Source organism: Panthera leo, chromosome D4 (genome assembly GCF_018350215.1).
Source record: "Panthera leo isolate Ple1 chromosome D4, P.leo_Ple1_pat1.1, whole genome shotgun sequence".
Lineage (NCBI taxonomy): Eukaryota > Metazoa > Chordata > Mammalia > Carnivora > Felidae > Panthera > Panthera leo.
Genome location: NC_056691.1, coordinates 50524769 through 50544431, shown reverse-complemented (window position 1 = coordinate 50544431; position 19663 = coordinate 50524769). Strand labels below are relative to the sequence as shown.

The 19663-nt window shown below is 42.2% G+C and overlaps 1 protein-coding gene across 4 annotated transcripts in view; it reads left to right on the top strand.

Moving 5' to 3' along the window:
• The window catches only part of MOB3B (MOB kinase activator 3B), a 197828-nt gene that overhangs the window by 59628 nt on the left and 118537 nt on the right, over positions 1-19663 (top strand). For 3 of the 4 annotated variants that reach the window (XM_042912673.1, XM_042912672.1, XM_042912670.1), the window contains exon 5: positions 17118-17740. In XM_042912673.1, coding sequence (XP_042768607.1) covers positions 17323-17740 — 418 coding nt within the window. In that variant the 5' untranslated portion in view covers positions 17118-17322. Of the gene's footprint in view, positions 1-11281; positions 11304-17117; positions 17741-19663 lie in introns of those variants that run through there. The other variant, XM_042912671.1, reaches the window with a different exon arrangement.

Here is a 19663-nt window from a genome sequence, read left to right as displayed (position 1 = left end):
TTGTAACAGAAAGAATAGAAAGGTTCTAACCAGCAGGTACATGCCATCCCCATCATCATGGCACCTAGTCTAGGGTATGCAGACCTGGGTTGTGCCATTAAAAAAAATGTCATTGCCTTAACTCATTTCCTGGCTTGGGTGAGGTGTTTCCAGCCAGCCTTGGTGAGGAGGATGAAAAAGTAATATCAGAGAGAGGTAGGTTGGGCTGATGAGGTCTAGGGAAAATCCACTTGAATCATTTCTTCTAAATCCTCAGTCCTCAGGAGTTTCTGGTAGGCCATGGAATAATGAGGTGTATGTTTATTTCTTTATTAGTCAGAAAGCACCTTTACTTACAAGGACCTGCTTATGTTTACTGGGATATGGTTGTAGGAAATGCAGATTATCATTAGAATTACTTTGTCTCCCTCCCACGCAATTTGAGGTGGCTTTATAAAATTAAATACATCCTAAAGCTAGACTATTATAAAAATGAAAGGATTGGTCTTCCAAGAGTCTGTGGCTGCAATCAGGTCAGGTGCCTAGCTGGAAAGCTCAGGTTGTGTTGGCATCTTACCAAATGGATGCCAGGATGCCTTCCTCTTGTGAACAAGGTGGGGTTAGGGGTGGAACTGGAGTAAGATGATGATGCTGAGGGATCATGTTGATGGAGGCCATCATCTACTTTTCCAGTTTGTGGCTAGCCCTTTGGGTGGAGAAGGATCTGGAATTCCCTTTACTCTGCCCCCATTTTCCACCTTCTGGTCCCCGTGTTGCCCCGAGAAGCCACAGGGTCCTCTCTGATATAGATCAGTTTAGGGACCTCACTCTCAGGGCAGCAATTCCATCTCGGCTTGTGATGCCAGCACGGAAAGCTTTGCTTACTGGAAATGTTGAAGGTCAAGGCCCTGCCTCCTTCCTGTCTGGGCCCTCCTGCAAGCCTAGTGCTGAGAGAGCAAGTGAGCGAGCGAGGCTTGCCGAAGGTGGAGTGACTCCATGTCCCAGCACGACCTCGCATTCCCCCTCTGCCCTCCCCCAGACGCCTTCACAGGTTGTGCTCACGTTTCACAAGATTACTTCACTAGATGAGAAAAACGTGTATTCTGTGCAGGACAGCTAGCCCAGTGGTGCAGATTGCATTCCCTACAGAAAAGAGAATCTGACTGTAGTACCCTTTCAAAACTGAAATAAATCAGGGCTCCTTGGCTCCACTGGCTTGGTCTGTTGGTTTTTGTCTTTTTCTAGAAGCCACGGTGGGTTAGGGGAAATTAGGGGAGACCAAACGAGAATCAGCTCACTATATAATCACTCACAATCTCTGGAGTAGGGAAACAGCCATCTTGTGATTTAAAATATAAATATTTGCAAATGATTGTATCTTGATCAGTTATATAAAAATCTGCATTTGACATGTGCTAAAGTGGCTGTTAGATTTTCTTCTTTTTTTTTTTTTAATATGACAGCTTTGTCTGTGTGGAACTCTGTATTTTTCAGTCTTCAACTATATTAAGCCTTTGAATTTTTTTTAATTGACTAAAGTTGGTGGAAGCAATGTTTGTAGTTTTGCTTATCAGAGTTTTTATAGATTCTTACACCACCCTCTTCCAAAAGGAATTTGAGTCATCTGGCACTTATATAAAATCAAACACTAATAAAACTCAATAAGTTGCCTTTTTTTTTCTTTTAAAGAATAAAATGCAGTTAGAAGGAAACAGAGTAGGAGGTAGTAGCAAACACCTGTTTTGATCTCTTGCTGGGTGGGTGTTGTTTTCCCAGGAATGGTCACTGTGCTTCTGTTTTTCCTCCTCTCTCTTAGAGCAAAGAGGAAATCTCTTATGGAGGCTTCTCAATAGACATATTGATGAATGTAGAATCTTAAATGAAAAGGAAGTCAGTGGATGTGGCTTCCTGGACTCTGTGCTTGGACCAGAAATAAAGTGAGTCCTCACCACAGGGGCTTGGCTCAGCCCAGTGCCTGCGGCCACAGTTGTTTTCCATGGCTTTACTTGAGCAGTTCACTTCTCTGGGCAAAAGTTCTCCATGCCTTTGGAAGGTTTATAGGCTTCCCCCCACCCCCCGCCCCCTCTAGCTTTTATTGTTTTTAAGAAGAGTGGGCCACCCTCACTTGTCATTAAAGAATAGTGTGGGGGAAAATAAATACAACTATCCAAAGAATAAAAACAGGAAGAACAAAAACCACTCCCCTAAATGAATGAAAAAATTACCCCCATCCCACTTTTGTGTGGTAACTGTTTCCATGCAAGGTTGATTTAGAAACTATGAGAAGGTTTTTTCTCTTTGATTTTTGGTTGTCTATTTTTAACATTTCTGGCAAGTCTACACATTGTGCTTACATAAGAAAATCAGAATGGAGATATTTGGTATTTAAAAAAGCACCCATTGACTCAGGATGAGTTTTTCTGGCACTGCTGTGAGAAGAGCTCAAATAATAGGCATAAATGTCTAATCAGCACAGGCTTGCCCGCCAACTTCTCCCTCTGGGCCCTGGAAACACTTCCTGAATCAAGCCCCTGCCCTCCAGAAAGTCTCCCCTGCCTGGTAGCAGGAAGGAGGTGCAGAGCATTAGCTCTGATGAGGGAAAGCCTGCTGTTCCTGGCAGCCAGGGCATGGCTAAGGTGGATCAGCCTTTTCACTAATCATGGACGATTGCAGAGTACCTCCAGGGTGGCCGACCCACTGTTAGCCTCTCTCCACCCACTGCCTCATTTTGTCACCATCACAAGCCTACCAGGTGAAATCCACTAGGAGTGTTTTTCTAAGAGAAAGAAAGCAGAAAGCCTAGAGTTTTCTGTCCAGAAGGGACGGGACACACATGAATGAGTGGGTTCAAGAAAGCAGTGTTAATGATAAGAATTAAAAGCCAGTGCTTATGACAGACCTATTTGTGCCTGGTGCTCTGTCACATGCTTTATTTGGATAAAGGCATTTCAATCTCTTAGAAATACTATGTGATAGAGAATTAATTCTATCCCCTTTTGTAGAAGAGGAAACTGAAGTTTAGCGATGTTGCACAAGCTCGGGAGTCCACAGTGCTGAAAATGATAGATGTGGGAGTCAACCCAGGCTGTCTGATCACACACTCATTTACTTAACCACCAGCCTGTATAATAGAGGGGCCCACAGACACAGGCAGGGTGTGGTTAACTGGACCAGGCTTTCCATTGGTGGTGTAGCTGATGGACCAGTCAGGGAAAGGGCCACCCTCTCTATTTCCACTGTGATTCAGGTAAGCCTTCCTTCTTCCTAAGGACTTTTTCTGTCACTTTACTGCTGGACATTCATCTTTCCAGATGGCCACATTTCTCCCCTGACCATTCTCCTCAGTAAATGAGTTTTGGCCCAGGGACTCCTGGAGAGGCTAGGTCTGGTGTGTCAAACTCCCTGTCCTAGGGAGTTCTTAAACTTTGGAATGCATCAGAGTCCATACATCTGAAGGTGAGGGGCGGGACCTTAGCGTCTGCATTTTGAACAAACATCCAGGTGATTTTGGTCTTCTGTCATTTGTGATGGTCCCTAGGAGGTCCAGGGGGAACTTGATAGTCAATGGACAGATGGCTCTGGGTGAGTAGGGGGTGTATTTTTTTTCTTCAGCAACCATTCACCTTCTACCAGAGACCCCAGAACTCGAGAGGAGAGAAAGAACAAACGGGAGGCAGTGCTGGGGGAAGAGTGTTGAACTCAAGCAGAGTGAGTGGAACTCATAAATATTTGTTGAGAAGCAAGGGTTCAAATGAACTTAAAAAGAATGAGTAGAAACCAAGCCAGATTAGGGAAGGGTCAGGAGGGAAGGTAAAGAGGTGGGTTGAAACTTCACCTGAGTGACAGCTTGTGTTTGAAGTGTGATTTGATGGAAACTCAGGGGCTCCCAGATAGGTGGGTGGGCCCTGACCATAGGTAGGTCAGACAGGGAGGAGGGCATGAGAATCACAAATGATTCGGACTGTTTTGGTGCAGTGGAAGGGTTAAATATTCAGAGCTTTGTAGCAAAGGGGAGACAGGGTCACTTCCTAACAGTGTGGTCAGGAGAGCCTGCCTGGAGGTGGTGGCAGATGTCTAGGCCTTAAAGACTGAAGAAGGATGATGGCAGGCGGGCCAGCCGAGGAAAGGCCAGGGCAGAGATTTAGTCACTGACAGGTGCAGTGGCCATTAGCGGCCTGGTGCACTGTCTGCTCTATAGAGCCAAACCTGAAGGTCCTCAGGGAGGTTTCTGTGCCTGTTGGGAGAGGTAGACTAAGAGTGAGTGTCCTTCTCCCTGCTTATACCACAGAAGAGAGAATTTTTATCTATTTTTCTATAATTGGGTCCCACATAAGGTTTTATTTGGGAGAAATGGACTGTCTTGCTTAAAAAAATAAAAGCCTTAAAAACCACCCAAATCCACCACCGGGGGATTAAAATATAAATAAATAAATAAATAAATAAATAAATAAATTAATTAATTAATTAATTTATATAATTATATATAATATAATAATTTGGGGGCCCTTTTGAAGGGTGCTTAGGTGTCAGCTTTGCTTAACCATTGAAGAGACTCATGGCTTTGTGGAAAGAACACTGGCCTCAGGGTTGAGACTTTGCTTTTAGCCCTAGACTGTTCTAACTGTGGATCTCACCTCACTTTTCTGGATATGAGGCATGTCTGTTTCTGTTTTTGTATTTAATACATTAAGAGGTTGCATTGAACACACACACATATAATCTAAATAATAATAAATAATATCTAATAAAATCTAAAAAAAAAAAAAGAAGTTGAATTGAATTAAGTGATTTTTGAGGGTTCTTCCTGCTGTAAAATCATATCAGCAATGATCTTGCTTACAGGCCTCCCAACATACACACAGGTGGGTAGCAGGATCATGCTTGAGGAAAGTGAATTCCTTGGTACTCTGCAGGATGGTGGGGACACAGGTAAGGGGTCACAATGCCTGCTGCCAGGACCCAGTATGAAGGGGTAAAAGTGGACAAGGATGGATGTAACAGAGGCCTGGGGATGGACATCAAAGTCACAGAAGCAGAGTTTGCACCAAAGAAGGTAATAGGATACATTTTCTTCTTCCATTAGAAAAAAAAATTACCCAAGTTGATTGACTTCTTTTCTTCCCCATTATTTTTTCTTTCAGCTATATATTTTAAACTTACTTTTTAAACAAAGCACACAGGTAGAGATTTTTGTAACACTATGCAAAGATCTTTACAAAGATCTACCATGAATTTTTAAACATTCTTTTAAGGCTGGACATAGTTCCAAAGGACCTGACTTTTTTAGTGAATGCTGGAAAATGAAAACCTGTGAGCTGTTTAGATTGGCCTGGGGAACCACGTGTCCAGTGGCTGCTGCTGACCTTGTGTCAAGTATCTCTGTTTTCTGAAAAGCTTTCTTTCTTTTTTTGTTTGTTTGTTTTTTAATATGAAATTTATTGTCAAATTGGTTTCCATACAACACCCAGTGCTCATTGATCATGTCATCCTGATTCCGGGAGCATTGCCCTCTCCACCGGAGAAGCAACTGTTCATGGGTGCAGTATTTGATTAGCCATCACTTAGATACACAGTTCAACTGCAAAACTAATGACTTCTTATTTATGCTGGGTCCTGTGTTAGGTACTCAAACTGCAGTAAAGTCTAGGGTATGATCCCACCCTCACAGACTGATGGAGGGGCCAGACATGTGAGCTCAGGAGTATAGTGTGAGGTCAAGATATGTGTGTGTGTGCGAGAGAGGTATGTACAAGAGGCGGAAGTCACAGGACAATGATAATTGGCCTCTCCTTCTTTTTCCCCCCTTCTTTCTCCACCTTTCTCCCCTTACTTTATACCAGAGGTTAAATTTAACTCAGAGAGAAATTTGTGCCAAATGTGTTTGGCAAAGAAGAGGCCTCATCTGGGTTGAAGTTTCTAGATTACCCATGGAGAACACTGGTGATATGTTCCTGAACAGTAGCCACATACAGCATGGGACTATAAAGTCTGCTGCTCACTGACTATTGGGGAAGGTTTATAAACACCTCACAGATGAGTGGGTACTCTGTTCTGAGCATTCTCACTCTTTTTTTTTTAAGTTTACCTATTTATTGTGAGAGAGATAGCGTGTGCGTGCACACACATTCACATGAGCTGGGGAGTGGGGGAGAGAGGAGATAGAGATAACGCAGAGCCAGATGTGAGGCTGAGTCCCATGAACCAGGAGATCATGACCTGAGCTGAGATCAGGAGTTGGATGCTTAATCAACTGAGCCACCCAGGCACCCCAGGAAGTTTATTTTTAAGTGAATTTTAGATGACTTCTTTTTAAAAATGTGTATTTTTTTTTTTTAAGTAAGCCCTATGCCCAACATGGGGCTGTGTGGCTTGAACTCACGATCCTAGACAAGGAGTCACATGCTCTACCAACTGAGCCACCCAGGCCCCCTGAGCATTCTCTTTATGCCTGCAGCCGAACAGTAACTGAGACAGATGCTCTCTGTGACTGGGTTATCTCTCTTGTCTGAGAAAACCCTGGAGAAGACTATGTGCCTGGTATGTAGGCACAGACTTCCTGCAGATAAATTTTAAGTTGTATCTTGTATGGGGCTCTCCTTTAATTGATGTCGCAATGAGTCTCTACCAAAACCCAGCTACCTTTGCAAACCAGGCTGCACAACCTAATATTGGGGTCTCCAGGATGGCCCCCAGTACACAAATAATGCCACTCTTCTCTACATGGCTTCTGAAGAAGTTAACGCAACAACAACAACAACAAAAACAGATATCAGCTTACGGAAGCCAGAATGGAAGACAAATCTCTAGGTCTGTTAGCCAAATGAGCCTGCTAATACACCCCAGAGTTACCCACTTTTCCCATGCAGCACTGGAGAGAGCAGGCTTCCTCCATTCAGAAAGTTGGGGAAACCGCAAATAGCACACTCCTTGAAGGCAGGCAGCTCCCAAGAGCTGGGTGAGCCAGCTGAGCATGCCCAATTGATACTGGTAAAATTTACCAATTAATTACTCCTTCCACTTCCCCTAGCCAACGTTAGTAAAAAGAGAAAGACCAATTGTGTACCTAGGGAAGATCCTCATAAAATCCAGAAGTGGGAGAACAGAACTCTGCTCCCAAATTTTCCAAGAGTTTATATATTTTAGGGTCAGATGCTCAGCTCTTACAAGAAAGAAGTCAAAGAACAGATCAGATTATGGTTCAGATCCTGCATGATCACGAAGCCACCCGAAACCTAACAGAAGTCTGGATTAATAAGTATGACATTTGACATTTGCCCATCTTTAGTACATTTTCTCACTTAGCCCCAAACACACTGTGATATTGATACTCCTGCCCTCATTGATTCAAAGAGAAATTGAAACACAGAGACAGTGTTTAACTGAGGAGGGTAACCAGTTGAGGGGTAGAGTTTGGACTCAAGACTGTATCTTTCTGACTGTAGAGGTAGGGTCTGGCACAGTCCTCCATGTGCCCATATCCTTTTCAATTACTTGTTTGATTCCATTTTATGTCAGACCTCTTTTTCAGTTGTGGAATGTTCAGACATGTAGAGAGGATGGCATCATTAATTATTTGTCTCAGTTTTATCTCTGTCTTACCCTCTATATCCATCTGTTTTCACCAAAGCCAGTTGAAAAGCCCACAGGTAGATGGTTGTCTTTTCTCTCTTGAGAGTTTCTGAGGGTGCAGTTGAATCCTCCAGCAGGATCACTCTAGCAGAGGTCACAGCTGAGTTGTAATCTGATGTGTTGTATTAAATGTAAAGCATTTTGAAGGTTAAAATGAGGCGCTTTTATACTCAGTTCTCAAAAGTGTTTGAAGGATTACTGGGAAGGCAGGACGGATATAATTTGCCCTAATAATGCACTAGATTGTATTATATGCAGAAACACTGGAGCTATCTTACAGTATTGAGCTAACCAGGCTATAGATGTAGGAGAATATTGATGCATCATCAAATCACTTAGATTACTATTTCTTTTTGCCTGAGAATCAGAAGTCTATCCAAATTGAGCAAGAAGGAAGCATTTGATTTGTTTCCTCTTATTCAGGGCTCCCATCATCCCTATTCCCTGGCCCTGTTTCTTAGTCATAAACACATATTTGAATGGAATCATTTTCCTTGACTTCATGAAATTTCTTCATGTTCTGTCATCAGTTGTGGTTCTCGTTGTCATTAGTCCCTGTGCCCATACTGCATAATGATTTTCATTGATGAAGTGATTTCACTATCTCTTTAATTTTTACAGTAATCTTGAGAGATAAGTGCTGTTATCTTTAAAGAAAAACTGAGGCTAAAAAAGGGTGTCTCATCCAAAGACATAGCTAGTTAGAGTCATTGCCAGTCAAAATCCAGCCCTTCTGAATCTAAACCACAAAGGTTCAAGAAATACAAGGCTTTGGTAGTGGCACATGACCAGGTACATAGGGCTAAGTCTTTGTTTCTCCCATCCCTTTCCCTAACCTAGAAAGTTCCTCTGTTAGAGGAAATTGCCCTAGAAGTTCCTCTGTTTTTGTTTTGTTTATTTGTTGTTTGTTTTTCATTTTGTTGTTGTTGTTGTTGTTGTGAACTACCCAAAATGTCTAGAGAAGCAGTCTTAATTAAAGTTAGAATTTTGGAGTCAGCCTGCCTACTTACAAGTTCTATGACCTGAGACAAAGTTTTAATCTCACTGTGTCTCAAGTTTCTCTAAGTGTAAAACGCGGATAATAATAATACCTAACTCATAGAACTGTTAAAAAAATGAAAATAGATTGCAAAATAAATATTAGTTATTGTTACTGTTGCATAGTTAGGTTGAATAGAATTTTAAGCATTCTAAGATTTGTCTTAGAAGCTGTTTGGCCTCTCAAGAATCTGACTCTCTGTTAAAACTAGCATCATAATATGATTCAAAGGATGATGATGGTAATCGCAGACCAGATTACTCAGTGCTTACTGTGTTCCAGACATTTTACATATGCCCTTTCAAATGAGCAGCAACCTGTGGATGCTGTGCTCTTAGCTATTGAGTTATATTGCTCTAAATCTTGCCTGCAGTTGGTCTCACTTTTACCCATCTCCCCAAGCTAAAAATAGTATTGTTTGAAAATTAGAACTGTATTTTCCAATTTACAGTCTTCTGGCCCATTTTGTTCTCTCCGCTCCCCTTCAGAGATCTCTTGCAGTGGTTCCAGATGTCATACATAAGTTCCCATAGTGCCGGGTATAAAAATTTTCCAGATCCTGAGACTCAAATTCACTTAGCGTGGCTAAGAGTAAATAAGTCTGTTGACAGTTACAGGAACCAACTTCCTTGAATTTGTACATTTTCCCTTTAAAGCAAGACTTTTCCAAGAATGAATTGTCATACCCTGTCTCAAAGAGAAAGAAGGAAATGGTAATTGACAATGACCTTTATCCCAGTATCTGATAGGGGTTCTGAGTGACATCACACCAGCTGGTATACACCTGTGCTTTAACAAGCAATATCTATTTTTTACTTGCCTTATTTTTTTTCTTTTTTGAGTTAAACAACAGAAATTTATTTCCCACAGTTCTGGAGGCTGGAAGTCCATTGCAGCATGGTTAGGTTCTGGTAAGAGCGCTCTTCCTGGTTTGCAGATGGCTGCCTTTTCACTGTGTCCTCACACAGTGGAGAGAGTAAGCGCTGGTGTTTCTTCCTCTTCATATAAAGGTACTAATTCCACCATTGTGCTCAACGCCCGTGATCTCATCTAAACCTAATTACCTCCCAAAGGCCCCACCTCCTAATACCGTCACATTGGGGGTCAGAGTTTTACATATGAATTTTTGGGGCACACATTCAGTCCATAGCAGAAGCAGAATACAAATTAACAATATTTGAAATCAAAATAAGGTTATCATTGCAAGTCTTGTAGACATTTAAAGAATAATAAGGGAATATTATGAAACTTCATGTCAATAAATTCAACAAACAGATGAAATGGAAAACTTACTTAAAGGACACAACTTTCTGAAACTGGCACAAAATGAGTTAAAAAATCTGAATAAAAATCTGAAAATGTAATTTAGTATACTATATGTTAAAAACTAAATTTAAAAATGAAAAAAAATCTGCCTTAATTTTTAAATTTCAGCTATTATAGTAGCTGTCATTCCCTCCTATCCTCCGTTTCCTTATTTTTACATGCCTTAGGTATTGGGTCCTCAAATCCTATGTCGATTTTTTTTTAACTAGAAATATTTTTAGCTAGTGCAAAGATCTGGAAATAATACCGCAAGTGGTTACTGAGTTGGAGAAGTTTTTCTCCCCTTTAAAAAATTAATAAAATAATTAGGATGTCTTTCATAAATACTTAATGGGTCAACTGAGCATTTATCTTCTAATAATTTTACCTTCACTATTTTTTTTTGAACTGCCTCAGGATTGAATCCATTCTGTCCAAGGTTGGATCAAAGATTTGCCATCTTCCTCATTACTGGGAATGTGAGCCAATCTCTCCTGGGCTCCAGAAGGCCTATATTTAGGAGAATGTTATTCCCTTTAAGAAAACATTTTTTTTTAAGTCTGTCTTTTCTTCACCAGAACCTAAAAATGTCATGAATTAAACCACACCAAATAAATCCTACCCGCTTTTATCCTTCTACCCTTTTCACTTTTTCTCCCCACCAAGCATCCTCTTCTGAATGGTGATGTCACTATGTCTGTGAGTGAATGGTGAACCATTACAGGTCTCTGCTGTAGCCACCCATACATTGATTGATCACTGCTGTTGCTGTCATTGTGGTGCACAAGGTTGCATGTGATGTTTTCCTCTTCAGAACATTTACTCCCATTTCTAATGGTAGAATGTCTGTGCTGGTGACTGAATAAATAAGTGACTGAACCAGTAAGAGGGTAACTTAAATGTTGATGTTGAAGAGGGGGGAAATGTCAGAAATGACAGGGAGGGTCGTGTGACAGACTTCCATATAGCTGTACCTGCTTATACTGACTTAATATGGTTCAGAAATAGCATGGCCATTTGGAAACTCGGAAATCATGCATGTCTTTGAAGATTAAAATGAGGCAAGTGTGTTTCTCCCAACTAATCTAAAATGCAATGATATGGTGGCTTGAAGTTGGGGAGGTATATTAGTTGGGGGAAGAAATGTGTCTCTTATTGGAGCCTAGAAAGGTCAGATGATATTCATTTCATTCACACACTCCTTTAAAGTAAAAACCTTAACTACTTTTATTCGGTTTCTGGGGTGTCATAAAAGAGTTCCATGTACTATTCCAGTCATAAAGAGAAAAATGGTGGAAAGATGAGAGATCAAGCTAGTCGTTCTTCAATTCTGAAGAGCTTGAATTTTTAGGTAACACATGGGAAAAGAGCAGTCCATTTGGGAGAGAAGTTGGACAGATGTCTTTATCTTTCAGGAGAGGATGCTTCAGAGCGGCCCAGCAGCTGGTAATGTCAGACCTCAGTGAGTTGACACTGAGCTTACAGATAGAGGTGGAGTCCCCAAAAAACTACAGTGCAGGAGATTCAATTTGTTTTTACTTCCATGATTTCACTTTGATGCAAAGGGTTTTTCATTTACTGTCACCTCTTTGTTCATTCAGCAAATATTCAGTGAAGTTGGCTATGTGCCAGGCACCATCCAAGCTCCTGGGACCCCAGCAATGAAAATGACATGAAACCTCCTTCATGTGGGGCACTTCTGGGGCATTTCCCTTACCTTCCTATGGTGAATCGCCCTGCCGGCTGGTCCTGCCAGGAGTCCTCCATCCTGTAGATGAGATAGTGAACTTTTTTCCCCAACTAATACCAGCTTTGGTTCCTCTCCTTTCTGTCCTGCCCACCCTTCTGTACTACCAACATCTCTTTAGAGGTGGTCACACCTAGAAAGATGGATCTCTCCAGAGTGAATGGGAGAATTGCTTCATTTCTTCCTCATCCTGGCAAGGACACTTTGAATTTTCAACTAATAAGGCAGAAGACATCAAGAGGAAAAGAAAAATAAGAACTTTCCTTGCCAGTGTTGCTTAGTTACCTTGTCAACATTCCCTCGCAGGCTGGCCGAATTCTCTGTGCATATTTTTATAGTGCACATGTTTTATTGCTATAATTGATCTATTAAGCAGAAAATATGGAGAACACATGGAGCTCCTGTCAATTTTATGCTGTTTATTTGGGTTTCCATTTTTCTCTTTCCATGAGACCTCACTCTTCAGTACCCTTTGCATTCCTAACTGGAATAATCCTGTGAAGAAGTCACATCACTATCCACGTTGATGCATTTCACTTTGTAGCTTAAAAAGCAAAAGCTGATAAACTAACCTCAAACTAGACAGCAAATTGTGGACTTTTCAAAGGCAGACACCAAGTTTTCATCAGCTCTGGGTCCTTGGTGCCTAGCTTTGAGTCTGGCACATACAAGGTCTTTCGTAAATGTCCATTGATTGAATGAGCAGTTGGCTTCAGATATTTATTGAGAACCAGCATTGTAGTAGACACTATTCATAACATAAAATTTTATTATAGTTCTACCCAGGGGGCAAAACTTATGACTTGTTCTTTCCTTTCTGGAGACTGGACAAGGACAGAGAATAACAACTGTGTTGTTGCTAGTGTTACATTTTCTTTAGCCAAAGAAGCATTTCTGCGTGAGGCTGCAGCAGCCATTAGCAGCAGCCCCATTCCATCTGGCATTTATGGAAAGTTATTTACTGGGAACCTTCTGGGTTCTGGGCGCTGTGCTCTCCAAATCAATCCAGAACAATAGACCTGGTCATTGTCACCATCAGGCATTTGTATTCAAAACAGTGAGTTTCTCCTCATTCTTCTTACACACACACACACACACACACACACCACACACACACCTACAAACACACGCATACACACACACCCCTGAAGACTATGTTTATGAAGCAAACTGTCCACAAAACAACAAATGGAAGTATATTCAGTTGTCCCTTTACCAGGCTAGTCAGGCAGCCCTCCTACCCAGTGCTCCTCAAAGTACATACTTCTGAGATTTTGTTAAAGTGCACATTTAGATATACCAGGTCTGGGGTGAGACCTGAGCGCCTGCATTTCTAGCAAGCTCTCATAGTGACCTAAGGTGTAATCTGTGGGCTGTAGAGTTAGCATCACCAGGGAGTTTGTTAGAAATGCAGATGCTTAGGCATCACCCCAGACCTACTGGATCTGAACCTGAATTTTAACACGATCCCACCTTAACATTTGAGAAACACTGCTCCAACCATTTAATAAGCCCACTGTATAAATTATGGGCAAGGGTCCTGATGGGGCTTGGGGTTGGAAAGTAAGTCCAGGTGGATTTCCTGTTCCCTTTTTCACTTCAAACTTCTGGGTATCTTCCACAATATAGCATTTGACACTCAAATAAAGACACAGATGCCTGTTTGTTCATCCATTCAGTTAAATGATGAAATTGTTATTGCCCATCCTGGATGGCCAGTGTCATTAAACATGGGGACTTGCCTATCAGCTCTTTGCATTTCCAGGGAGCTTCATTCTAGATAAAAAAGTTTGAGCAAAAGAGACATCGTAATGTTTGAGCATGGCAGAATGTTTAATGCATTTGGAATGAGGACTGGAGGAGATCAGAGTTTCTGTTTCCTTATCTGTGAAATGGAGATAAAAATACCATCTGTTCTAGCTTTCTTTATAGTCTTGTTGTGAGGAGCTTTGAAATCTACATGTGAAGGAGCTTTGAAAACATAAAAGTGTTCGTGAGATTTCAAAACAGTTTTAGTGAGAAAAAAAATCATCTATGTTTTAGTGCTGAGGAGTTCTGGGTTCAAAATTTAGCCTTACTTTCTACTAATTTTGTGATTTTTGCCAAATTACTTCATCTAGCTGAGCCTCAATTTCTTTTTCTCTTAAATGGTCATAAAAACATCCACCATGTAAGACTATAATGGGGATTAAAATGTTAATAATTGGGGCACCTGGGTGGCTCGGTCCCTTGAGCCTCTGGCTCTTGACTTCCTCTCAGGTCATGAGCTCGTGGTTCATGGTTTCAAGCCCCACACAGGGGTCTGTGCTGACCAACGCAGAGCCTGCTTGGGATTCTCTCTTCTCTGCCCCTCCACCAACTCATGCATGTGTGCTCTCTCTCTCTCTCTCTCTCTCTCTCTCTCTCTCTCTCTCTCTCAAAAATAAAATAAACATTAAAAAAATAAAAAATAAAATGTTGATAATACATGTAAAGGATCTGGTACATAGTAGAGTTTAATAAATGGTAGCCAGTAGTGGCACATTAAGGGACTTGGTTGAGACATAATCCTCCAAAGATGATTGTTTTCCCCTTCAGTCAGCCTTTTACATTGAGGCAAAAAGAAAGAGTGACTTTAAAGCTGGTTGAAAGTCTGAATAAATACCCATGTGGTTCAAGAGACTGATGTCTTGAAGTTCATTATCTAAGTATCTCTGGAAGAAAAATCTCCAAACTTCATGAGATTTTAATATTTACTGAAGTATTTGTGAGTACCAGCCACACTGCAGGGTTTTGTGACAAGGATTTGCTATGATTATTCTGTCTCATTCACACACTCTCATCAGAATGGAGGCTCTTTTGATGGCGTGCACAGGAGACTGGCAGCGTATGCAGGAAGGTTTCCCATTGGTGTCCATGCAAGCAGATACTCCAGGCCCCAGGGAAACAGCCAAACAAGTGATACTGAGGGTCATGTAAGGTGATGCAAGAAGACTGTTCTGAGGTCCATGGTAACTGACAGCATCCTCATCGTCAGAACAGCAGAACAGCAAGTTCTTATTTGCTGGAGACACGAGGAGGCGGCTGATGGATGATTGCTGCTTTTTTGTCAGCAACTAAGCATTTGTGATACAGAGGAACTATTGTCTATTTTAAAAGAGGAAAAAAAAAAAAAAACCGCACCATCCTTTCTCCATCTTCCCAACTTCCAGCTCGTATTTTTATTCTGGAAAAGCACTTTTAGTGCCCTCAGTTTTCTCACACCTCTTTCCAGGTAGAGCCAGCCTTTGGGAAGGTATTCTTTTTAGGGAGAAAGATTGCTCCCTCCTCTCCCTAGGGTTGGCAGAGTTTGTGTGGTGATATCCTTCGTGGTGATATTTTGAAGCACCCCAGGCGTGTCATTTCACAGACAGTCTCAGGCAGAGAATGCCACGGGACCTGCCTTTGAACATGACTATCTTTGTATGGGGTGGGGAGGTGTGCTCAGCTCCATGTGAGGAGGAGAGAAAAAAAACAAAAAAACAAAAATGCCGCCCAAGTGTCATTTCAGTGAAAACCTAATTGGAAGAGGGTGAGATTGAGAGGGAGGAAGTGAGCAGACAGAGGCTGCAGAGAGTGGCCAGGGGAGGCATCATCTGAATGATCAGCAGTTCTGCGCAAAGAGCAGTGTGTGAGAGGGAATACCAGTGTCTCAGGTGTTTTTGTTTTTATGTTTTTGCCTGAATAACTTTAGGTTGATTGCATCACCAAGCCATGCTTGAGTGTGGAATAGCAAAACCCCATCTAAGTCGGGAAAGTGCAGTTCAGTGAGATCATGCTCCAAGTTCATTTTCACAGATTCCAGGATGGGCTCTTCTGAATCTGGCCACAGCTGTTGGCCCATTTTGCTAGGGCTTGACCCCTGCGTGGATCATTTATCTCCTTTCTGCTTCTAAGCCACAGGACACCATCTTTACCTCCAGCCAGTCTACACTTGTGGTCTTTGGGGAATATGTGGATGGAGAGTCTGGGTATAGAGGTTTCATGAACAAGCAGGAGAGACAGGTTGAAGGGCATCACTTTTTAGAATAGGAGGCTATGTGGACAGAGCATTTGCTAGGAGTCAGGAAACTGGATTTTAATCCTACCTTTGCCTGTACTAGCTATGTTGTTAGGCAAGTAATTTTATCTCTTAGAGACCCAGGTATAATAACTACCACACATCTACTATAAACCACACCAAAATTTTGTAAGGGTCAAATGAGATAGGGAAGAGAGCACTGAAAACCAAAGCTGCATTTTCTAAAATGATAGCCACTAGCTGCATGTGACCATTTGAATTTCAATTCATTAAAATTCAATAAAATGAAAAGTTCAGTGCCTCAGTCACACTAGCCACATTTCAAGTGCTCCATAGGCACATACGGCTGGTGAGTACCATATTAGACAACAAAGATATGGAACATTTGCATTATCACAGAAAGTTTTATTGTACACTTCTGCCTCAGAACTCTAAGGTGTGATACCAAAGATGTAAAGGATGAAGTTAGAGGAGTGATAAATGCTGTCATAGTTGAGGATTCTTGGAAACAGACAAAACCTACTCAAGTTAGTTGAAGTAAAACAAGGGATTTATTCGGCAAATTCAGGGTAAACGTATGGATCTCAAGAGCTGGAATCATAGCTAGGCTTCAAAAACAACTAGAACCAATTCCTAGAAGCTTATCAGGAACTCAAGAAGCCACTCTCCTCACTGTTTCTCTTTTTCTCTTGTCTTCCTTTCCCTGTAGCCACTTGTGCTGTGCTCTCTGTTTCTCTTTGTGTCAATGACTTTTTCCTTTCCTCTCCTTTTTCTTCCTCTCCCCCCCCCCCCATTCTCCTTCCTTCCTCAGCCTTCTCTCCTCCCTCCCCTCTCTGCAGACCAGCTTTCTTAGCTGCACTGCATGCGGTCCAACTAGGGCTCAACCAGGCCCAGTTTTCATTGTTTCTCAGGGACAATGCCTAACAAAGGCTGGGTTCTGATCCCAGATTCCCAGGAGAGACATTAGCCAGTTTGGAATGATAGCCACCCCTGATCCAATCAGCCATATTTAGGAGGATGGGGTAGTGATTCTATGCTTCCTCAATAAAGGCAGTGGGGAGTAGGACAGATGCTGTAAAAAGGAGCATAAAAGGCATGGGGATGGGGCATTGACTAACATGTTCATGTTGACACCTTGGAGAGTTCATTAACCAATGACCACACAGGGAGGAGTTGCCAGAGATTTGACCAAGGCCACGAAGAAAAAGAGTTATTTGCGTGGTTTGAATCATCATCACAGATCCTTGGGGGTTTGGTACCCTCAACATCCTTATACTTGGATGGAAGTAGGTACTGCCAGAGCAAGGTGGAAATCAGATCTAAGCGTTTGTCATTTCTTAAATGCAAACTGTGTACTAGTAAGACCCTTTTCTCTTCAGCCTTTAGGAAGAAACATGAGGTTCTCTTGGAAACTATTCAAGAGGAAGATGGAAGGGGCCGTTTAAAAGCGATTAAAAGCTGCAGACCGCAATACTGGGGCCAGAGGGCTGGCAGTGGAAAACCCTGCTGGGTTGTGACCTCTCACTGAAAAGTTCCAGGTGCCTTTTTGCTTCCTGCAAAAGAAAAGAAGAGAAGGAAAAGACCATGTCCATAGCCTTGAAGCAGGTGTTCAACAAGGACAAGACCTTCCGGCCCAAGAGGAAATTTGAACCTGGCACACAGAGGTTTGAGCTCCACAAACGGGCTCAGGCGTCGCTCAACTCAGGCGTGGACCTGAAGGCGGCCGTGCAGCTGCCCAGTGGGGAGGACCAGAACGACTGGGTGGCAGTGCACGTGGTGGACTTCTTCAATAGGATCAACCTCATCTATGGCACCATCTGTGAGTTCTGTACCGAGCAGACCTGCCCTGTGATGTCAGGGGGCCCCAAATATGAGTATCGCTGGCAGGATGACCTCAAGTACAAGAAGCCAACTGCCCTGCCAGCTCCCCAGTACATGAACCTCCTTATGGATTGGATCGAGGTCCAGATCAACAATGAGGACATATTTCCAACATGCGTGGGTAAGTCCATGACCAGCTTCTTGCTTGTTTTGGTGCATCCCACCCAAGCTCAGAAAGTTTGCAGGGGCTTCTTCTAGGGTCTGTCCTTGAATGCTGGGTGGCACCCTATCAGTGTTTCCCTAACATCCATCGTACTTGCAGTGTCTTTTTTCAGATCTAAGAACCTCCTTGAAATTAAAAAAAAAATCATTTGTGGACTACTTACAATTATTTTGTGGACCTCAGTGGTATAGGTACCACATGCTAGAGAGCATTGCCTTGCTGAGATGTTAGATTTGATCTTGCTGGTTTCTTTAGGACTACATTCCAGACTCACCCAGTTAGCCATGTAGAATTTTCACTTTTTGGATAATTAACTAAAGTTACATTAACTCTGGTGCATTTATTGGTATTCATCTCTCAGGTTAAGGAATCCCAGTGTGAGAATGCATGGATTTGTTTGGGGATCAAGCAAACAGGGGTTGGCCTTCTGGAGAAATAAAAATCCTGGCATCTGTTCTTACCACTCCTGATCATTTGTTATTAATTCCAGGTTGTATTAGTAACTCTGGACCCATGTGTAGCTGCTAGACCCACTAGAACTTGAAATGCAAATGCTTTCATTTGTGTGGTGCTCTGAGCTATAAAACTCTTCAAGGGGAAGGACCAAACCTTATCTCCCTTTTATATTTCTTTATGCTGCTGATAATTGGATTTGCCATGCACCGACAGGCTGAATTTAAAGTTCAGGGGGGTTTTAGGCATCAGATTCAATAGGAATGAGCCACCTCCTATGTGTCTCCAGTGTCTAGCACAGTGCCCTGGAACTTTGTAGGCCCTCAGGAAATATTTGTGGAATGATTGAAAAAATACTTGTGCTCTTAGACAGTAGTATTAAAAAAGCTCTGAGATGGTTGGGATATAAAAGAAGCATTTGGAGCACATTGTTGAGATCACCTCTAGATGGGATGTGTGTATCCCCCCTGTGGTATATGGAAGTTGAGGTGGGGCGTATGGAAGTAATTAAGCTAAACCGGGTTGGGAGGGGAGTGTATAAATTGATTAGGGCAGTATGTGCATCTTGAAATATTCAGCACACACACCAATTTGCTCAGAATCACTGTATTGCCTTGATTTGCCCAGCTCTCTCATGCGCTTGCCCGATGCTGTCCCTTGCTAGGGAAGGAGGTGGTGTGTGTGGTAATGCAAACTCCCTTGGCTCACCAGCACAGGAGGAAGAAGGCAGGGTTCAGAAACTCCCCTGGCCGTATCATAGGCACCTTGGAAGGGGTGGGAATTTCTTAGGTTCGTGGTTTTTGTACTTTCACTGGCTGGCAGAGGCTTCTTTTTTTTGCTAGGAGGAGTTTTCCCAACTGCCAATTCTCTGTGCAGAACATGTGATAGCAATAAAGATAAATAAATTTGGGCAATGATACCTCCTCTTTGTCTTTCCCCTTCTGTTTCTACTCCTTGATGCTTTGAACTCTGGGCACTTCTGCTGTCTCTGGCAGCTGTGATTACCACATAGAGTTGGTGACCAGAAATAACATCACAGAACCATGGTGTGTTACTTGAGAGTAAGGAAGCTTCTGGCAGTCTGCTTGGAAACTAGGACATAATAGATGGTTTTAGACTTTCCTTGGAGGAAATCAGCAGATGCCGCCATATCCCCTAGAGTAATAGACTTTGCTGTCTTTTTCCAGACATTTCGTTAGCCATTCAGTGGGCTTGCAGACTGTGCTCACCTCATCAGAGTCCTCTGTTGGCTCCAGAGTACATTGGCGTCCTGAGAGATCTTAGCAGGCGCACCATGGTTTTCTTTCTTTCTTTTCTTTTTGCCCATGGAAAATAAGTTTGGGAACTGCTGAATGAAACCAGTTTCTTTACTGCAGGACTTTTAATATGCTAATGTGCATTATAATTCTCCAAGAAAGGAATACTTTA